The sequence below is a fragment of the Bremia lactucae genome, linkage group LG2 (genome assembly GCF_004359215.1).
Source record: "Bremia lactucae strain SF5 linkage group LG2, whole genome shotgun sequence".
NCBI lineage: Eukaryota > Oomycota > Peronosporomycetes > Peronosporales > Peronosporaceae > Bremia > Bremia lactucae.
Window position 1 is genome coordinate 1,250,904 of NC_090611.1, and position 14,798 is coordinate 1,265,701.

Below are 14,798 nucleotides of genomic sequence, written 5' to 3' on the forward strand. Positions count from 1 at the left end.
AGTGACAAATCATTTGTCACTTTTAACTTCAAGGTGATGAGGGATACCTCATCACCAGGTGCAGAGACACATAATGATTGTGTGTCTGGAGCAACTTTAGTCAAGAGATTTGCAAATTCTCTTGAGGTTGCCGGATCAGTATGCCGTTGTGCCCCTACTGACCTCGACCGTTTTTTGGCGGTCCGCCTCGCTGTTGCGATTTCGCAACATCGTCGGACCCGCGACCGTTGCCCTTTTTGGCATACGGTCCAAAAATACGTTCAGTACCTTTCGGTGCTTAGCGTGGGGCACTACACTCATGAGCGTAGTGTCCTAATTTTTGGCAGCGATGGCATTTCTGCTATCGCTTGTTGCTCGAATAGCGAGGTCTCTCTCTTTCGACGTAAGAGAGGTCCATGGGTTCTGGACCTCCTAACTCGTGTCGTCTTGGAGGACGATACGATGACGAACTAGCTTGAGCCTGTCTCAAGCTAAAGTCCTCCTGTTCCGCAACGGATATTGCTTCTTCAAGCGTATCCAGTTCCAAGCGGAACAGGTGGGTCTTTACGGGACCATCCGTAAGACCTTGCATATCAACGTGTGTTCATGGACTGGGTTATTTGTTATACAACTCGCTAAGAGTCGTATGTGCTGGGCATATGCGTGAACATCACGCTTGCCTTGCTTAAGTTTCAGAAGCTCTGGACGAGCTCTGTACTCAGCCCTTGGTGGTTCAAACGTCTGTTTGAGCCAGGCTTTAAAAGCCTCTAGTGACCCAAAGACATATGGGTCGCGCAACTTTAGGCCCAATGCCCAAGTTTTGGCACGACTTGCCAAATTTGATTGAGCGAATGCGACTTGCATTTGCTCGTCGAGGATGGGCGTGCCCTTATGGCATCGTCCAACTCGACGAACCGTCTTAAGAGGGAGTCTTCTTCGACTCCCCTATACTTAGAGATATCAACCTTTAGAGTTTTTATAGACGACGCGTATGCGTCATCTCAGTTACAGGGGTCTGTACCTGTTGTAACCTCAACAGTTCTGCCTGTTGAGAGCCTTGCTGATTTAGCAAGGCTACCGCCTCCTTCACCTCGTCAAGCTCATGTTGTATGAACTTGGCGATGGCTGAATGGAGAGCATCTCTGTCCAAACTGGACAGCATTGCCAAGCCGGCATCGCTCCCTACGGTCGAACTCATTCGTTCGACCGCACTCCTTTCTATGTCACTTAGAAAGGTGTAGCTTTCACGCGAAACCTGATGCGTATTCCCACTATCATCTAACATGTCCATGTTGGATGAAGGAAATGTGGTCCTTGGACGGACTACAAAGTGCTACCAGGTGTACGGGCCACTACGACTTGTACTGCTTCAGTACAAGTCCACTTCAAGACTTCTTTAAGGCAACTGGTTGAATGAAAACTGTATTAATATAATAAAGTATCTCTTCTTTCTATCTGTTAACGCTAACTTAATTATAAACTAATACGAAACGTACAATTGAGATCTTATATTATATTATCTGTCTCTCTCTTTTGTTTACATCTACAGTTGTTAGTCTGCGGGATAGTAGATATAATGGCCTATACCTATTTATGGATAAGATTTCTGAACATTACTATTTGAAGTAATATCCTCCAAATAGTATCTAACTTTTTTTAGATAATATATTCATTAACAACCTTTAAGTGCTAATTTCATACAACGATACACCGCGTTACACTTTTTGTTATTATACACGCTACCTTCGGGAATATACTTGGTTTAATTTAAGAGGGACTCCAAATCATTTTTCTAAAAACCGCGCGCCAAAAAAGCCCAAATAGGTTTTAAGCTTGTCAAAAGCAACACGTCGCGTCCTCGAAGTTCAGGGAAGTGCTCGATTCTCAAGGAGGATTAGTCAAAAAGATTCAGGCGTAGATTGACTACGAGTGCTACCAGATGTCGCCAAAAACGCCCTGCAAATGCGAAAACGACACTTCTTGTATGAATTTTCCGCTATAAAATACGCCTTTCGTTACCACCATGGCGATCGCATGTTAAACAGTTTTCTTTCGCAACGGATAAACCGTCACGTACCGTTTGTGCCTGTGTCGCAGAAAAGCATAATATCATGGGATTCATACATTTACCTGCCGCCATATTACTGGAATTAATTGGTCTGGCTCTCCACGTGTCGACTATGCGTCATTATCAACTAGCGTCGGCAGCCGATAATCACAAGCATTCCAGCCTCGTGCTTAGCACGGAAGAAATCGTCAATGACGTCACACTGCCCCCTTGGTAAAGGCCATCGTCTTGTGACACAGTATTTGATTTCCGGAACTAAGTCAATTTCATGACGAACACCTCTATCCGGAGGTAAAACAGATGGTGGGTTATTACATACCACATCTTGGAATTCCTTAATGAAGGAATAAAATGATTCGTAGGATCTTTAAGGATCGATGACCCATTCGCGCACTAAGTGCAGCTTTTGTGTCATCCAGGACAGCTTCGTCGAGAAGTGACGATGAGTTTAACTCAACCATAGGTCGAATGATCACCATTTCAGATAAGTACCAGCTTTTAAGGCTCGACCGCACTCATCAATGGACATTTCGTCTAGCTCTAAAAAAGCATGTAACGAGGGGATTGCCGCAAGGCTAACTTCCCCCTCAATGTTACCGGTTACGCATTTAGAAGCGTATGTACTTGCTTACTCGTATCACTTTGTGAGGGTATACACGCTTCGTGTCCACCCTGTCTTGGAGTGGAAACAATACGCCTCTTAGAGGCCGGGACATTCACGTCCCCGGGTTTTCCAGCCTGTATAGGTTCTATACAAGACATGGTGTCTATTTTGTCATCCAACAAGGAGTTAGGTAACTCAACTTTCTTATTCAGCGAACGTTTACGTGTCGCTCCACGTGCATTAGGAGGGTTTGACCCAAAATGCCCTGGCGAACTGCCAATAGTGTCACTATTGACACTCAGCATGGTGCCACCTCGGCCGACCACACTCGGTGGACTTAGACGTGCCACTCCACGTATCTCAGGGATATTGCACCCTTGATGATTCGGCCTTAGGCCAACAATGCTTTCAGCATTTAGTGAATCGTTATTATAACGAGCGTCACTCGACGAAGTACGTGCCGTTCCACTTATTTCTGCTGAGTCGGGCTCAGAATTAATGTTTTTTTAACATTAGAGTTTATTAACTCAGACATGCCAATGTCTAAAACACTGACAGACTCATTCAATGATCCGCGCCAATAGCGCTTTTGTTGCCTAGCAAAGGTGGGTTAATGACTCTCCAAAACTTTGCTAGGAACATTGCGCGTGGCGCCTAAAATCTTAGACCTCCAATCGATCCATGGCTCATGGTGTTCTAACCAGGCCATACCAAGGATGAGATCATATCTCGAATCCAAATCAAGGACGAGACAGCGTTCCATACTGTCAAAGTCCAGAAACTTTACATCTAAGTTCAATGGAACTTTGGGAACAGTGACACGAGTCCCAATCGCTAAGCGAACAGTGATTGTATCACCTTCATGCGCCTCAACGTATTGTTGACTTCCTTCAAGGGAAAGGCGTCAAGAATAATTGCAAGACGCTCCCGAGTCAATTTAAACTGACCACGGCTTATCAAAGCCCTTTTCAGTCGCTTAAGCGACTAGCAAGCCAGGTTTGTACTCTCGCCCCGTACCGTTACGCACCGAGCTAATTGGGGCTAGGTCTTGTTTATTCTCACCTCCTAGAGGTTTAACAGAGCCTAGGTCTTCCCCAGTAGGGCGCCCCGCACTTACTGGGTATCGACGTTTCCCGCACCGTACCAGATCTCTGGTATAGGTTGGAGTGGAGCTCTTTCGAGCTTTGCGCGAATTTCGAAGAGGGCAGGCCGGACGTAAATGTTTCGTGCTTCCGCACATAACACATCAAGGGCTGTTCTTATGCTGTTCCACAGCTTGAAGTGCCTCTTGTCCTTCCTCAACCAGGCTTAGATACATGGGTTCCGGTCTGTTAGACGGCACTCATGTGCTCGAAGAGCTTGTTCCGTGAATAGGCGTGCTAACGCGAGTAGACTTAGGGTCGAGCTCGGCTCGTAGCGCAATGGCAACTGCCTCTTCAAACGTAGCCGGATGAGATCGGAACAATTCCGTCCGGGCAACGCCATCATTGACACCCCCCATAAAGATGGTCACTACAAATGCTTCATGCACCGGGTCTTGATGCATAGATGCAATGAGAGTTCTCAACTCCTGGACAAAGCATCCTAGGGTTCTTTTACCCTGTCGAGTCGCTAGGAGCCGTGCTCGCATGCGAAAAGCCTGATCAGGCGGTGCAAACATGCTCGTCATTTGCTGTTTTAGCGAATCCCATGAGGGATAAGCGTCGTTTATGGACGTGCTGCACGATAATGCCACTCCATGGCTCTACCTCCAAGTTTGGAAATGGCCATAGCCACCTTTTGCCGTTCTGTTACAACAAGGCAGAATCCATGGACATTTTCATCTGCTTAATCCAAAAAGGGAGATTTTCTCCCTCTTTTCCCTCAAATGTTTTCACATTTACAGTTAGAGGGCGAGCCCTCGGCTCTGCGTCAGGTACAGAGATGTACCGGGTTGACATAGATGCCGCTAAATGGTCCTGTACCTGACCGATCAGGGAGGCTTCGTACCACATGAAGGCTTCAAGCCTTGCATGCAGGACCTCTGGTCCCTGGGAAATAATAAATTTCACGTGCTCAAGCCCGAATAAAGTTTTGAGCTTGTCATAAGCGGTGCGTTGCGCTTCTGGAATCTCTTCCATTTTCGTGAGAAATAAGTCTTTTAAAGACTCAGGCGTAGATTGACTTCGAGTGCTACCAGGTGTAGCGGAGCTACCTCGCTCCTAAAGTCAGAGGAAGACTTTCAGACTCAGAGAAACACTTAGTTCTATTGAACTAATGGGTTTAATAACTTAGGGAGTCGTACAAGCTATAACAGCTTAAGGAATCCTAGTTCAAGGATTCAGTGGTTCGTAGAACCAAGTGGCAACTAGTGCCCATGAGGATATACCTTAAAGAAGCTTCCATCTCTTACAGATCAATCGCAAGCCTTAGAAAGGCACTTAACGCTTTAAGATCAAAAGAAGAACTTCACTTTATTTAATTATTTAAATTTAAAAACCTTAAAAATTACCCTAGCTAATTTAAAATAAATTTTGGCCGCCAGATTTATATCTGGCGGCGACCTCATTTGTTACCAATAATATATGGGATTTAAGTAACTAACTATTTCAAAGTTAGATAAAGGGTATTTTACCCATAAAGTAAATGTACCACAACAACGGTTCTCCAACCGATGTGTGCCCCATTACACCCTCCCCCATCAGACTGTTGACACCGAGTGACAACATTTGCTTCATTACCTCTTTGAGGTTGGAACCTTAACAGCTAAACGTTCGGTTGTGTTTTTCTTTCTTTTGTCTCGTGACAATCAAGCGTGAGTCACAGACTCTTAGCACCTTTCTCGACGATGAGGGAATATAAGACTTTAAAATTCACTCTCCATCAGAGGAGGAGGAGAAAGGGCGTCGTTCTCTCACGCCTTCTCCTCCGGATGAACGTCGGCGGGCCCCGAATCCGTTCCCAGAGCGTGGTGCCGCTGATGTCTTAACTGCATTGAGCAGGACACGGGACCCTGAGTCCAATATCATCACGAATCCACTCGAAGAAGAGCAAGAGCGGATAATCCTCATAGAGGAAAGAGCTCGTAGTCGTGCTAAGATAGCGAAAGCTAAAGCTCATAGTGAATATAGATTCACTCCGCTTAGTGCGGACGAGCGTCTCAAAGAGATAGCGGTTCACAGCTTGGGAATAATATTAAATACGATTTACTTTAACCCTCTTTAAAGCAACTGTTTTAAAGAGAGTCTTCCTCTGCACGTACTAGTCTACATGCACCTGGATCTCCGGTGAGCCGGCGAGGACGCCGGAGGAGATCGCTGCCCGCGAAGCTCTTCATGAGCAATACCTTACGCCAAAGCTAGTGACGCGAAGTCGGTATCTGACGCGTTTACGTGACCAAGCCTGATGGGCTTCGGTGACCTCCGTGAGGGATATTCCGATCGTTTTGTTTCCACACGAAACAAGGAGTGAAAACGAAGTCTCATTTGAGAACTGGGTCCACCGGGCCTGCCGACTTCGGAATATTTGGAATATCAGAGAATCTGCGGATAGAGTGATGTTCGTTTGAAACGGAAGCTTCGCTTCGATTTCGCTAAGCTTAAGGACAATGGCCTGTTACGTTCGGCATTTATGCCACAAAACGAAGAAAGGTCTAGCCAATATTTCAGTGCTTTCGGTTGACCGTACAACCATGGATCGAAGCCCCACTGAGGCTATAGATCCACCTAATACGTTTAGTGGTGTGAAGCGTCGTTTGACGCGAGTTGACCCTCAGCTTGGCGCTCAAAAACATCAACGGCGTACTGGCAATCTTTCCGAAGAGGTACCTCGAACTCCCAAGAGTTTTCATGTTTTCAGAAGAGGGGTATCCTAGCCACTTATAAAGATACTGGTATTGACCCTTACGACGACGTCGCTTTAAAAGTTTCTCCACATGAAACTAAAGGTCCCCCCGCGCATCAAGCAGCGCGAGAGGGGGCCGAAATTTTAGTGGAAGCATTTGATGCTCTACGGCATGAGGTGCAACTTCTTTGTGAGATCCTTGCTCGGGTTGAGAGCTCTTTGAGGCGGTTCGGGACCGTCTTTCGACGCAAAGCGTCAGCAGCCTCGTTTGGAGGGCCAGCTGGATATCTTGGTGAGGATGCAGCAATCTGCGGCACGACCGCCTGTCTCGGCACAAGCACCTTCAAGTCCACGTGGGAAGGGTCCCGATATGGCTTGAGCAAGCCAACATAAGACACTGGGTGTGTACGCGGCTTGCTAGGAAGTCTTAGCGTATAAGCTACGCCCTTCTTGGCCACGACCGTAAATGGTCCAATAAAGCGCCCGCGCAATTTGGTGTTGAAGACCGCGGAAACCAAGTTGGTAGGTAGATTTTTAGCGTTTAGTAAAACTCGGTCTCCGACCATATAAGAATTAATACAGCTTCGGCCTTTAGCATCTGCATATTCTTTTTGTTTGTCTTAGCTATCAGCCATCGTATCCCTTACATGTCTTAAGACACTAAATCGCGTTGCGAGAAACTCGCTTACTTGTTCCGAACGGTAACAGGGCTGATGTCAGCAAGCCTATCGGCTAATTCTCCTCCACCAAGCCTTGAACCACGCAGTGGTATCGTTAATGGAACGCGTGGGTGGGTAAAAACGTTTACACAGAACGGAGTATAGCCTGTAGAGGCATGTTCAGCGTTATTTAACGCAAACTCCACCACTGGGAGCATTGAGCTCCAGCCTCATAGAGGATTCGGTACTTCAAATCCTCATCATGAGGAACAACGACACGCGGTGGGTCCGCGGTGTCTGTGCAATAAAGCAACAGGTCGTTATCGATAGAAAATCGATGTTACCTTGCACGCAAACGTGCCGGCAATTTAATACCTGAATCAGAGTTCTTTAGAGCTCGTAGCAGAGCTACACACTGTTCATCCTTGGCGTAAGCCGAACGGATTAATTCAGGAATAGGCGACAAGACAGTCGTTAAATGAGAGAGCTCCTAATCCGGCCTGCGTGATAATCGGCGAAAGCATTCTGCTTGCCGGGCTTATACTTCACCTCAAAGTTGTATTCCGCGAAAAGGGATAGCCATCGGGCCATTCTCTGTAAGAGATGGGGCGACTTAGTCGCCGTGCGTACTGACGCGTGATCTGTATATATCGCAAACGGCTTAGAGCCGAGCAGATGAACTCTGAATTTGACGAGAGCATACTTCATGGCAAGTAACTCTTTTCATGAACTGGGTAGTTCTTTTCCGCAGCTTAAGCTGTCTAGATTCGAACGCAATAACACGTTCATGCCCATCAACATCTCTTAGTAATAGAGCACTGCCAATGGCAAAATCCGATGCGTCACAGACGACAATGAAAGGCCAATTTGGGTTTGGCAGTGCCAGAATCGGGGCATGGATAAGCCTATCCTCAACTGCTCGAAAAGCATTATGTTCGGTGCTAGTCCAGCACCATTCTGTATCCTTTTAAGGGGATTCGATAATGGCCTAGCCATATCAGCGTAATTTTCGCTATATTTGTGTAAATAATTGGCGAGACCCAGCCACTTACGCAAATCCTTTTGGTTTTTAGGAACCGGCCAATCTACTGTAGCCTTTACCTTAGCGGGATCCGCTCTAAGGCCTCGCTTTCCAATGAAGCATCCGAAAAAGGAATTTCGTCTGCGCCAAAAATGCATTTGGATGCATTGGCATTTATTTGAGCGCATACATTCGAGTACTGCTCGCAAATGGTCTAAATGGTTGTCCATATCCGACCGACCCTGCTCTGCACGACTATGGACAAATGTCATCGAAATATGTCTGTGCATAACCTCGATGAGGGCGAAACAGTTGCGTCACTAGACGATTAAATGTTGCCTGGGCGTTGGAAAGCCCTTGTGGCACAACCAGCCACTCCCACAACATGCCGCTTGGGGTGCTAACCGCTGCAAACGGGATATCACTAGCCCGCATGAGCAATTGGTAGTAACCATCGACTAAGTTCAATGCACTGTACATTGCACATCCCACCATATTGTTCTGAAGAACATCCTTTCTAGGAATGGGGGTTTGTGCTGGTATAGTGACAGCATTAAGCTTATTATAAGCATGTACAATGCGCCATTTACCATTTGGCTTTTTGACACAAAATGTCGGTGTCGAATGAGGAGATTTGCTCTCTCGTACCATTCCAGCCTCGTGCTTAGCAAGGAAGAAATCGTCAATGACGCCACACTGCTCCCTTGGTAAAGGTCATTGTCTTGTGACACAGTACTTGGTTACCGGAACCAAGTCAAGTTCATGACGAACACCTCTATCCGGAGGTAAAACAGATGGTGGATTATTACATACCACATCTTGGAATTCCTTAATCAAGGAATGAAAGGGATCCGTAAGATCTTAAAGGATCGATGACCCATTTCGCGCATTAAGTGCAGCTTTTGTGTCATCCAGGACAGCTTCGTCTAGAAGTGATGATGAGTTTAACTCCATTGTTGGTCGAATGACCACCATCTCAGATAAGTCGCCAGCCTTTAAGGCTCGGCCAAACTCATCAATAGACATTCGTCTAACTCTAGAAGAGCATGTAACGAAGGGATTGCCGCAAGGCTAACTCCCCCCTCAATGTTATCGGTTACACCGTTTACAAGCGTATGTAATTACTCACACGAATCACTTCGTGAGGGTATACACGCTTCGTGTCCATCCTGCCTTGGAGTGGAGACAATAGGCCTCTTAGAGGCCGGGACATTCACGTCCCCGGGTTTTCCAGCCTGTATTGGTTCTATACAAGACATGGTGTCTAATTTGACATCCGACAAGGAGTTAGGTAACGCAACTTCCTTATCCAGCGAACGTTTACGTGTCGCTTCACGTGCATTGAAGGGTCTGACTGAAAATCCCCTGGCAAACCGCCAACAGTGTCACTACTGACACTCAGTATGATGCCACCTCGGCCGACCATACTTGGTGGACTTAGACTTGCCATTCCACGTATTCAGGGATATTGCACCGTTTATGATTCGGGCTTAGGCCAACAATGCTTTCAGCATTCAGTGAATCGTTACTACAACGAGTGTCACTCGACGGAGTACGTGCCGTTCCACTTATTTCTGCTGAGTCGGGCTCAGAATTAATGTTTTTAACATTAGAGTTTATTAACTCAGACATGCCAATGTCTAAAACACTGACAGACTCATTCAATGATCCGCGCCAATAGCGCTTTTGTTGCCTAGCAAAGGTGGGTTCATGACTCTCCAAAACTTTGCTAGGAACATTGCGCGTGGCGCCTAAGGTCTTAGACCTCCAATCGATCCATGGCTCATGGTGTTCTAACCAGGCCATACCAAGGATGAGATCATATCTCGAATCCAAATCAAGGACGAGACAGCGTTCCATACTGTCAAAGTCCAGAAACTTTATACCTAAGTTCAATGGAACTTTGGGAACAGTGACACGAGTCCCAGTCGCTAAGCGAACAGTGATTGTATCACCTTCATGCGCTCTAAGCGCCTCAACGTATTGTTGACTTCCTTCAAGGGAATGGCGTCGAGCATAATTGCAAGACGCTCCTGAGTCAATTTAAACTGACCACGGCTTATGAAAGCCCTTTTCAGTCGCTTAAGCGACTAGCAAGCCAGGTTTGTACTCTCGCCCCGTACCTTTACGCACCGAGCTAATTGGGGCTAGGTCTTGTTTATTCTCACCTCCTAGAGGTTTAACAGAGCCTAGGTCTTTCCCAGTAGGGCGCCCCGCACTTACTGGGTATCGACGTTTCCCGCACCGTACCAGATCTCTGGTATAGGATGATGTGGAGCTCTTTCGAGCTTTACGCGAATTTCGAAGAGGGCAGGCCGGACGTAAATGCTTCGTGCTTCCGCACATATCACATCAAGGGCTGTTCTTATGCTGTTCCACAGCTTGAAGTGCCTCTTCTCCTTCCTCAACCAGGCTTAGATCCATGGGTTCCGGTCTGTTAGACGGCACCCATGTGCTCGAAGAGCTTGTTCCGTGAATAGGCGTGCTAACGCGAGTAGACTTAGGGTCGAGCTCGGCTCGTAGCGCAATGGCAACTGCCTCTTCAAACGTAGCCGGATGAGATCGGAACAATTCCGTCCGGGCAACGCCCTCATTGACACCCCCCATAAAGATGGTCACTACAAATGCTTCATGCACCGGGTCTTGATGCATAGTTGCAATGAGAGTTCTCAACTCCTGGACAAAGTATCCTAGGGTTCTTTTACCCTGTCGAGTCGCTAGGAGCCGTGCTCGTATGCGAAAAGCCTGATCAGGCGGTGCAAACATGCTCGTCATTTGCTGTTTTAGCGAACCTCATGAGGGATAAGCGTCGTTTATGGACGTCCTGCACGATAGTGCCACTCCATGGCTCTACCTCCAAGTTTGGAAATGGCCATAGCCACCTTTTGCCGTTCTGTTACAACAAGGCAGAATCCATGGACATTTCATCTGCTTAATCCAAAAAGGGAGATTTTCTCCCTCTTTTCCCTCAAATGTTTTCACATTTACAGTTAGAGGGCGAGCCCTCGGCTCTGAGTCAGGTACAGAGATGTACCGGGTTGACATAGATGCCGCTAAATGGTCCTGTACCTGACCGATCAGGGAGGCTTCGTACCACATTAAGGCTTCAAGCCTTGCATGCAGGACCTCTGGTCCCTGGGAAATAATAAATCTCACGTGCTCAAGCCCGAATAAAGTTTTGAGCTTGTCAAAAGCGGTGCGTTGCGCTTCTGAAAATTCTGTGAGAAATAAGTCTTTTAAAGACTCAGGCGTAGATTGACTTCGAGTGCTACCAGGTGTAGCGGAGCTACCTCACTCCTAAAGTCAGAGGAAGACTTTCAGACTCAGAGAAACACTTAGTTCTATTGAACTAATGAGTTTAATAACTTAGGGAGTCGTACAAGCTATAACAGCTTAAGGAATCCTAGTTCAAGGAATTTAGGGGTTCGTAAAACCAAGTGGCAACTAGTGCCCAAGAGGATATACCTTAGATAGGCTTCTATCTCTTACAGATCAATGCGCAAGCCTTAGGAAGGCACTTAACGATTTAATATCAAAAGGGGAACTGCACTTTATTTATTTATATAAATCTAAAAACCATACCCTAGCTAATTAAAATAGATTTTGGCCGCCAGATTTATATCTGGCGGCGACCACCCATAATAAATGGGATTTAAGTAACTAACTATTTAAAAATTAGATAAAAGGGTATTTTACCCATAAAGTAAATGTACCACAACAACGGTTCCCCAACTGATGTGTGCCCCATTACATTAAGTTTGCAAGCTTCTGCCGTTCTCAACTTCCTATGCAAGCCTTTGCCATTTTGTCATATGTATATACGTACAGCCGGGTGGATTAGCGTATATCTTATTTAAATACGAAATATATTTGAGAAAAAGGGGGGGGGGGTCGATTAGCACCCTATATTTATTGGCAGCTAAATTTATGGTTTTCCTTTTTATTTAAGCAGAAATAGAGTGAAAAGTAAGGTAAATGTCCTGTATGCAAGATGCGTTGCAAGTTGGTCATAGAGCACCAATGACTCTTTCGCTACACCTTTGTCAACCAATTTTCTTACGCTAAAATTGTAGATTGTGCTTACTGACGCCAATGTCTACCACTTATCGATTTTAAGCGCGTATTTGGTTCAATTACAAGCTTTGACATACCGATAGGAGAAATTAAAAACGTTTATAATCCGTCCATAAAAATAAGCGCTGTGTTGAAGGTGTTATTTGCCAACATCTCAGATGCATAAGTTTTAATTATAACACATAGCTAAGAGGTGAAGAGTCAATATACTCTTCACCTCTTGAGCTATGTGTTATAGCAACTCAGTTAACTGAACGTCCATTCTAATCTTAAGGCAAGAAAAGTGATTGTGCAAGGCAGGAGCTAAACGCATATTGATTACTGCAGTTTTAAGGAGCAGAAGAACATAATTATAAAAAAACAGCTTATAAAAAGGGTACAGATGTTCACTCACCAACAGCAACTTTACTGAGCTACAGGGGCTTTTGCTAATGTAAATAAAGATTATTTATCTGATTAACAATTAAGCTTATGTTTTTCGGACGGCTGAAATTACAGTATTTTCGTCAAAAGCAGACATTTACCATTCCGACCGACATAGCACCACATGACGCAGATATCTCGCATTTTATATTTTTGTGACATTGCTTGGTGAAGCGATTAGAAGGTGCGATGCGAAAAAGAAAATGAGCGCAGAATTGTGAGTGAGTCACCTTGCAAAATCTGCCTAGTCGATACTTCCTATTCCAGTATCCAGTCATTTGCAGTGTAGACATTTCAAGTAATGCAGTTTTAAAGGAAGGGTTTTATGATGCCGTTGCATTCAATTCTTGATAAGCTCCAGCTTTGCATTGCGCTAGAAACATTACTGCTGCGTGCGAAAAATTACCCAGATGGTAATCAGTGGAGCTTATCTGCATGATAAGTTTTTTTTAGTTCTCGCATAGAAAGTATTTTATGAAGGGGTTACATAGCATCGGTATACTGCCTAGAAATATTAATACTGCACAGCAAAATATGTTATACAAGCCGGTATCCATGTGGTAGATATTGCTGATTACCACTTCTGAATACAGAGTGACATTATCGCGTAATGTACTTCTCGAGCTTCGACTGCAGCCATACGACGATTCATTAAGCAATTTACTGCCTGACCTAATCGTGCAAATCCGATTTCACCGCAAACACAGACATGGACCTTCAGTCGACTCGAGCGCATTTCATGCAGGTGTCGACATCTACGAACTCAACATTAAATCACGCAAGCGAAGTTAGTCATATATTATCTCCGCCTAGTGCCCTGAATCTGAGTACGCCTCGCGTACCGGACTTCATTGCTGGTGATGGAATTCTTATCGGCGCGTGGGCTTCTGGTCTCTTCGACTGCTTCGGAAATGTCATGCCCAACTGCATTATGGTCAGTTTCTGTCCGTTTGTGGCGCTAGCACAGTTGTCGACGCGCCTAGGTGCTGTTTCATACACTTTAGTGTTAAGTCTACTTCTGTGTGCGGCTTCAATGCAGCTTCTCATGCTCACAGTTGCTTGGAACACGGCTGGCAGTTATTACGAATCAACCGATAAGCTTGACAGCGGCTTCAACAAAACACATGGAGAAGGCTCAAATGGCTTCTTCGTGATCGTCGCCATCGTTTTGCAAATGATGCTATTTAATTACATTTGGCACCTTCGTGTCAAGACGCGTAGGCGCTTCCAACTTCCGGGCTCCGCGGTTACCGATTGTCTCAGTTCGTGGTGCTGTTCATGCTGCACGGTGGATCAGCTTCGAACCCATGTCCGCTGTTACGAGCCTGGAAAATTTACATTTAAAGCGCCCGACGTGCTACAGGCCTACCCTGGCAAGACATGTGCCGTTTAAATACAAGAGCCGCAACATTTCACTGAAGTACATACCGGCGCTTAGAAAAAGTAACTTGAAGTCATGACTTTTAAACGCGACGTGATAATTACCCAGTCACAAATAAAGTTTAGTTGATTGGACACCAAGCTGGATAAGACGTGAAAAAGATAAAAATAACGTTTGCTTAACTTTTAGTGTACAAATTGGAGAGAAGGTTTAGCAAGAAATGATTCATTTGCGGTGGGATTTTGGCTCAGTACTCATGTACTTACGTTTCGTAAGATTTAAAAGAAACGTAAATACGAATTATTACAGCTAGAAACTTTATTAAACATTCAAGAAGACAATTATTGTTGGCAAATGCACTAAACGCGAAGAAGTAAAAAAGCTGGTAGCAAAAGATTTGTGAGTAATATATAATTGCTCCTAATTACTGACATAGTGTAACGGGCACTACGACTTGTACTTCTTCAGTACAAGTCCACTTCGCACTGCTTCAGTTGCGAGTGGTGCCTTACGTCACTCCACGTACACTAGTACGTGCAGAGAAAGACCACTCTTTAAGACAACTAACCTTAAGAGGGTTAAATGAAAACTATATTAATATAATTAAATTTCTTTTCTTTCTATCTGGTAATGCTAACTTAATTATGAACTAATACTAAACATGCAATTGAAATCTTATCGGTCTCTCTCTCTTTGCTTACGTTTACAGCTGATTAGTCTGCGGGATAAATAGATATAATGGCCTTTACCTATTTATGGATAAGATT

General features: G+C 45.2%; 1 protein-coding gene across 1 annotated transcript; it reads left to right on the forward strand.

The window, feature by feature from the left end:
* Nucleotides 1-13,359: 13,359 nt before the first annotated feature.
* On the forward strand, nucleotides 13,360-14,043 carry CCR75_004448 (uncharacterized protein; the record flags this gene model as incomplete). The annotated part of the gene is made up of 1 exon (XM_067962534.1): nucleotides 13,360-14,043. One exon carries the CDS (start codon nucleotides 13,360-13,362, stop codon nucleotides 14,041-14,043), a length of 684 nt encoding a protein of 227 aa, XP_067821933.1.
* Nucleotides 14,044-14,798: the final 755 nt, after the last annotated feature.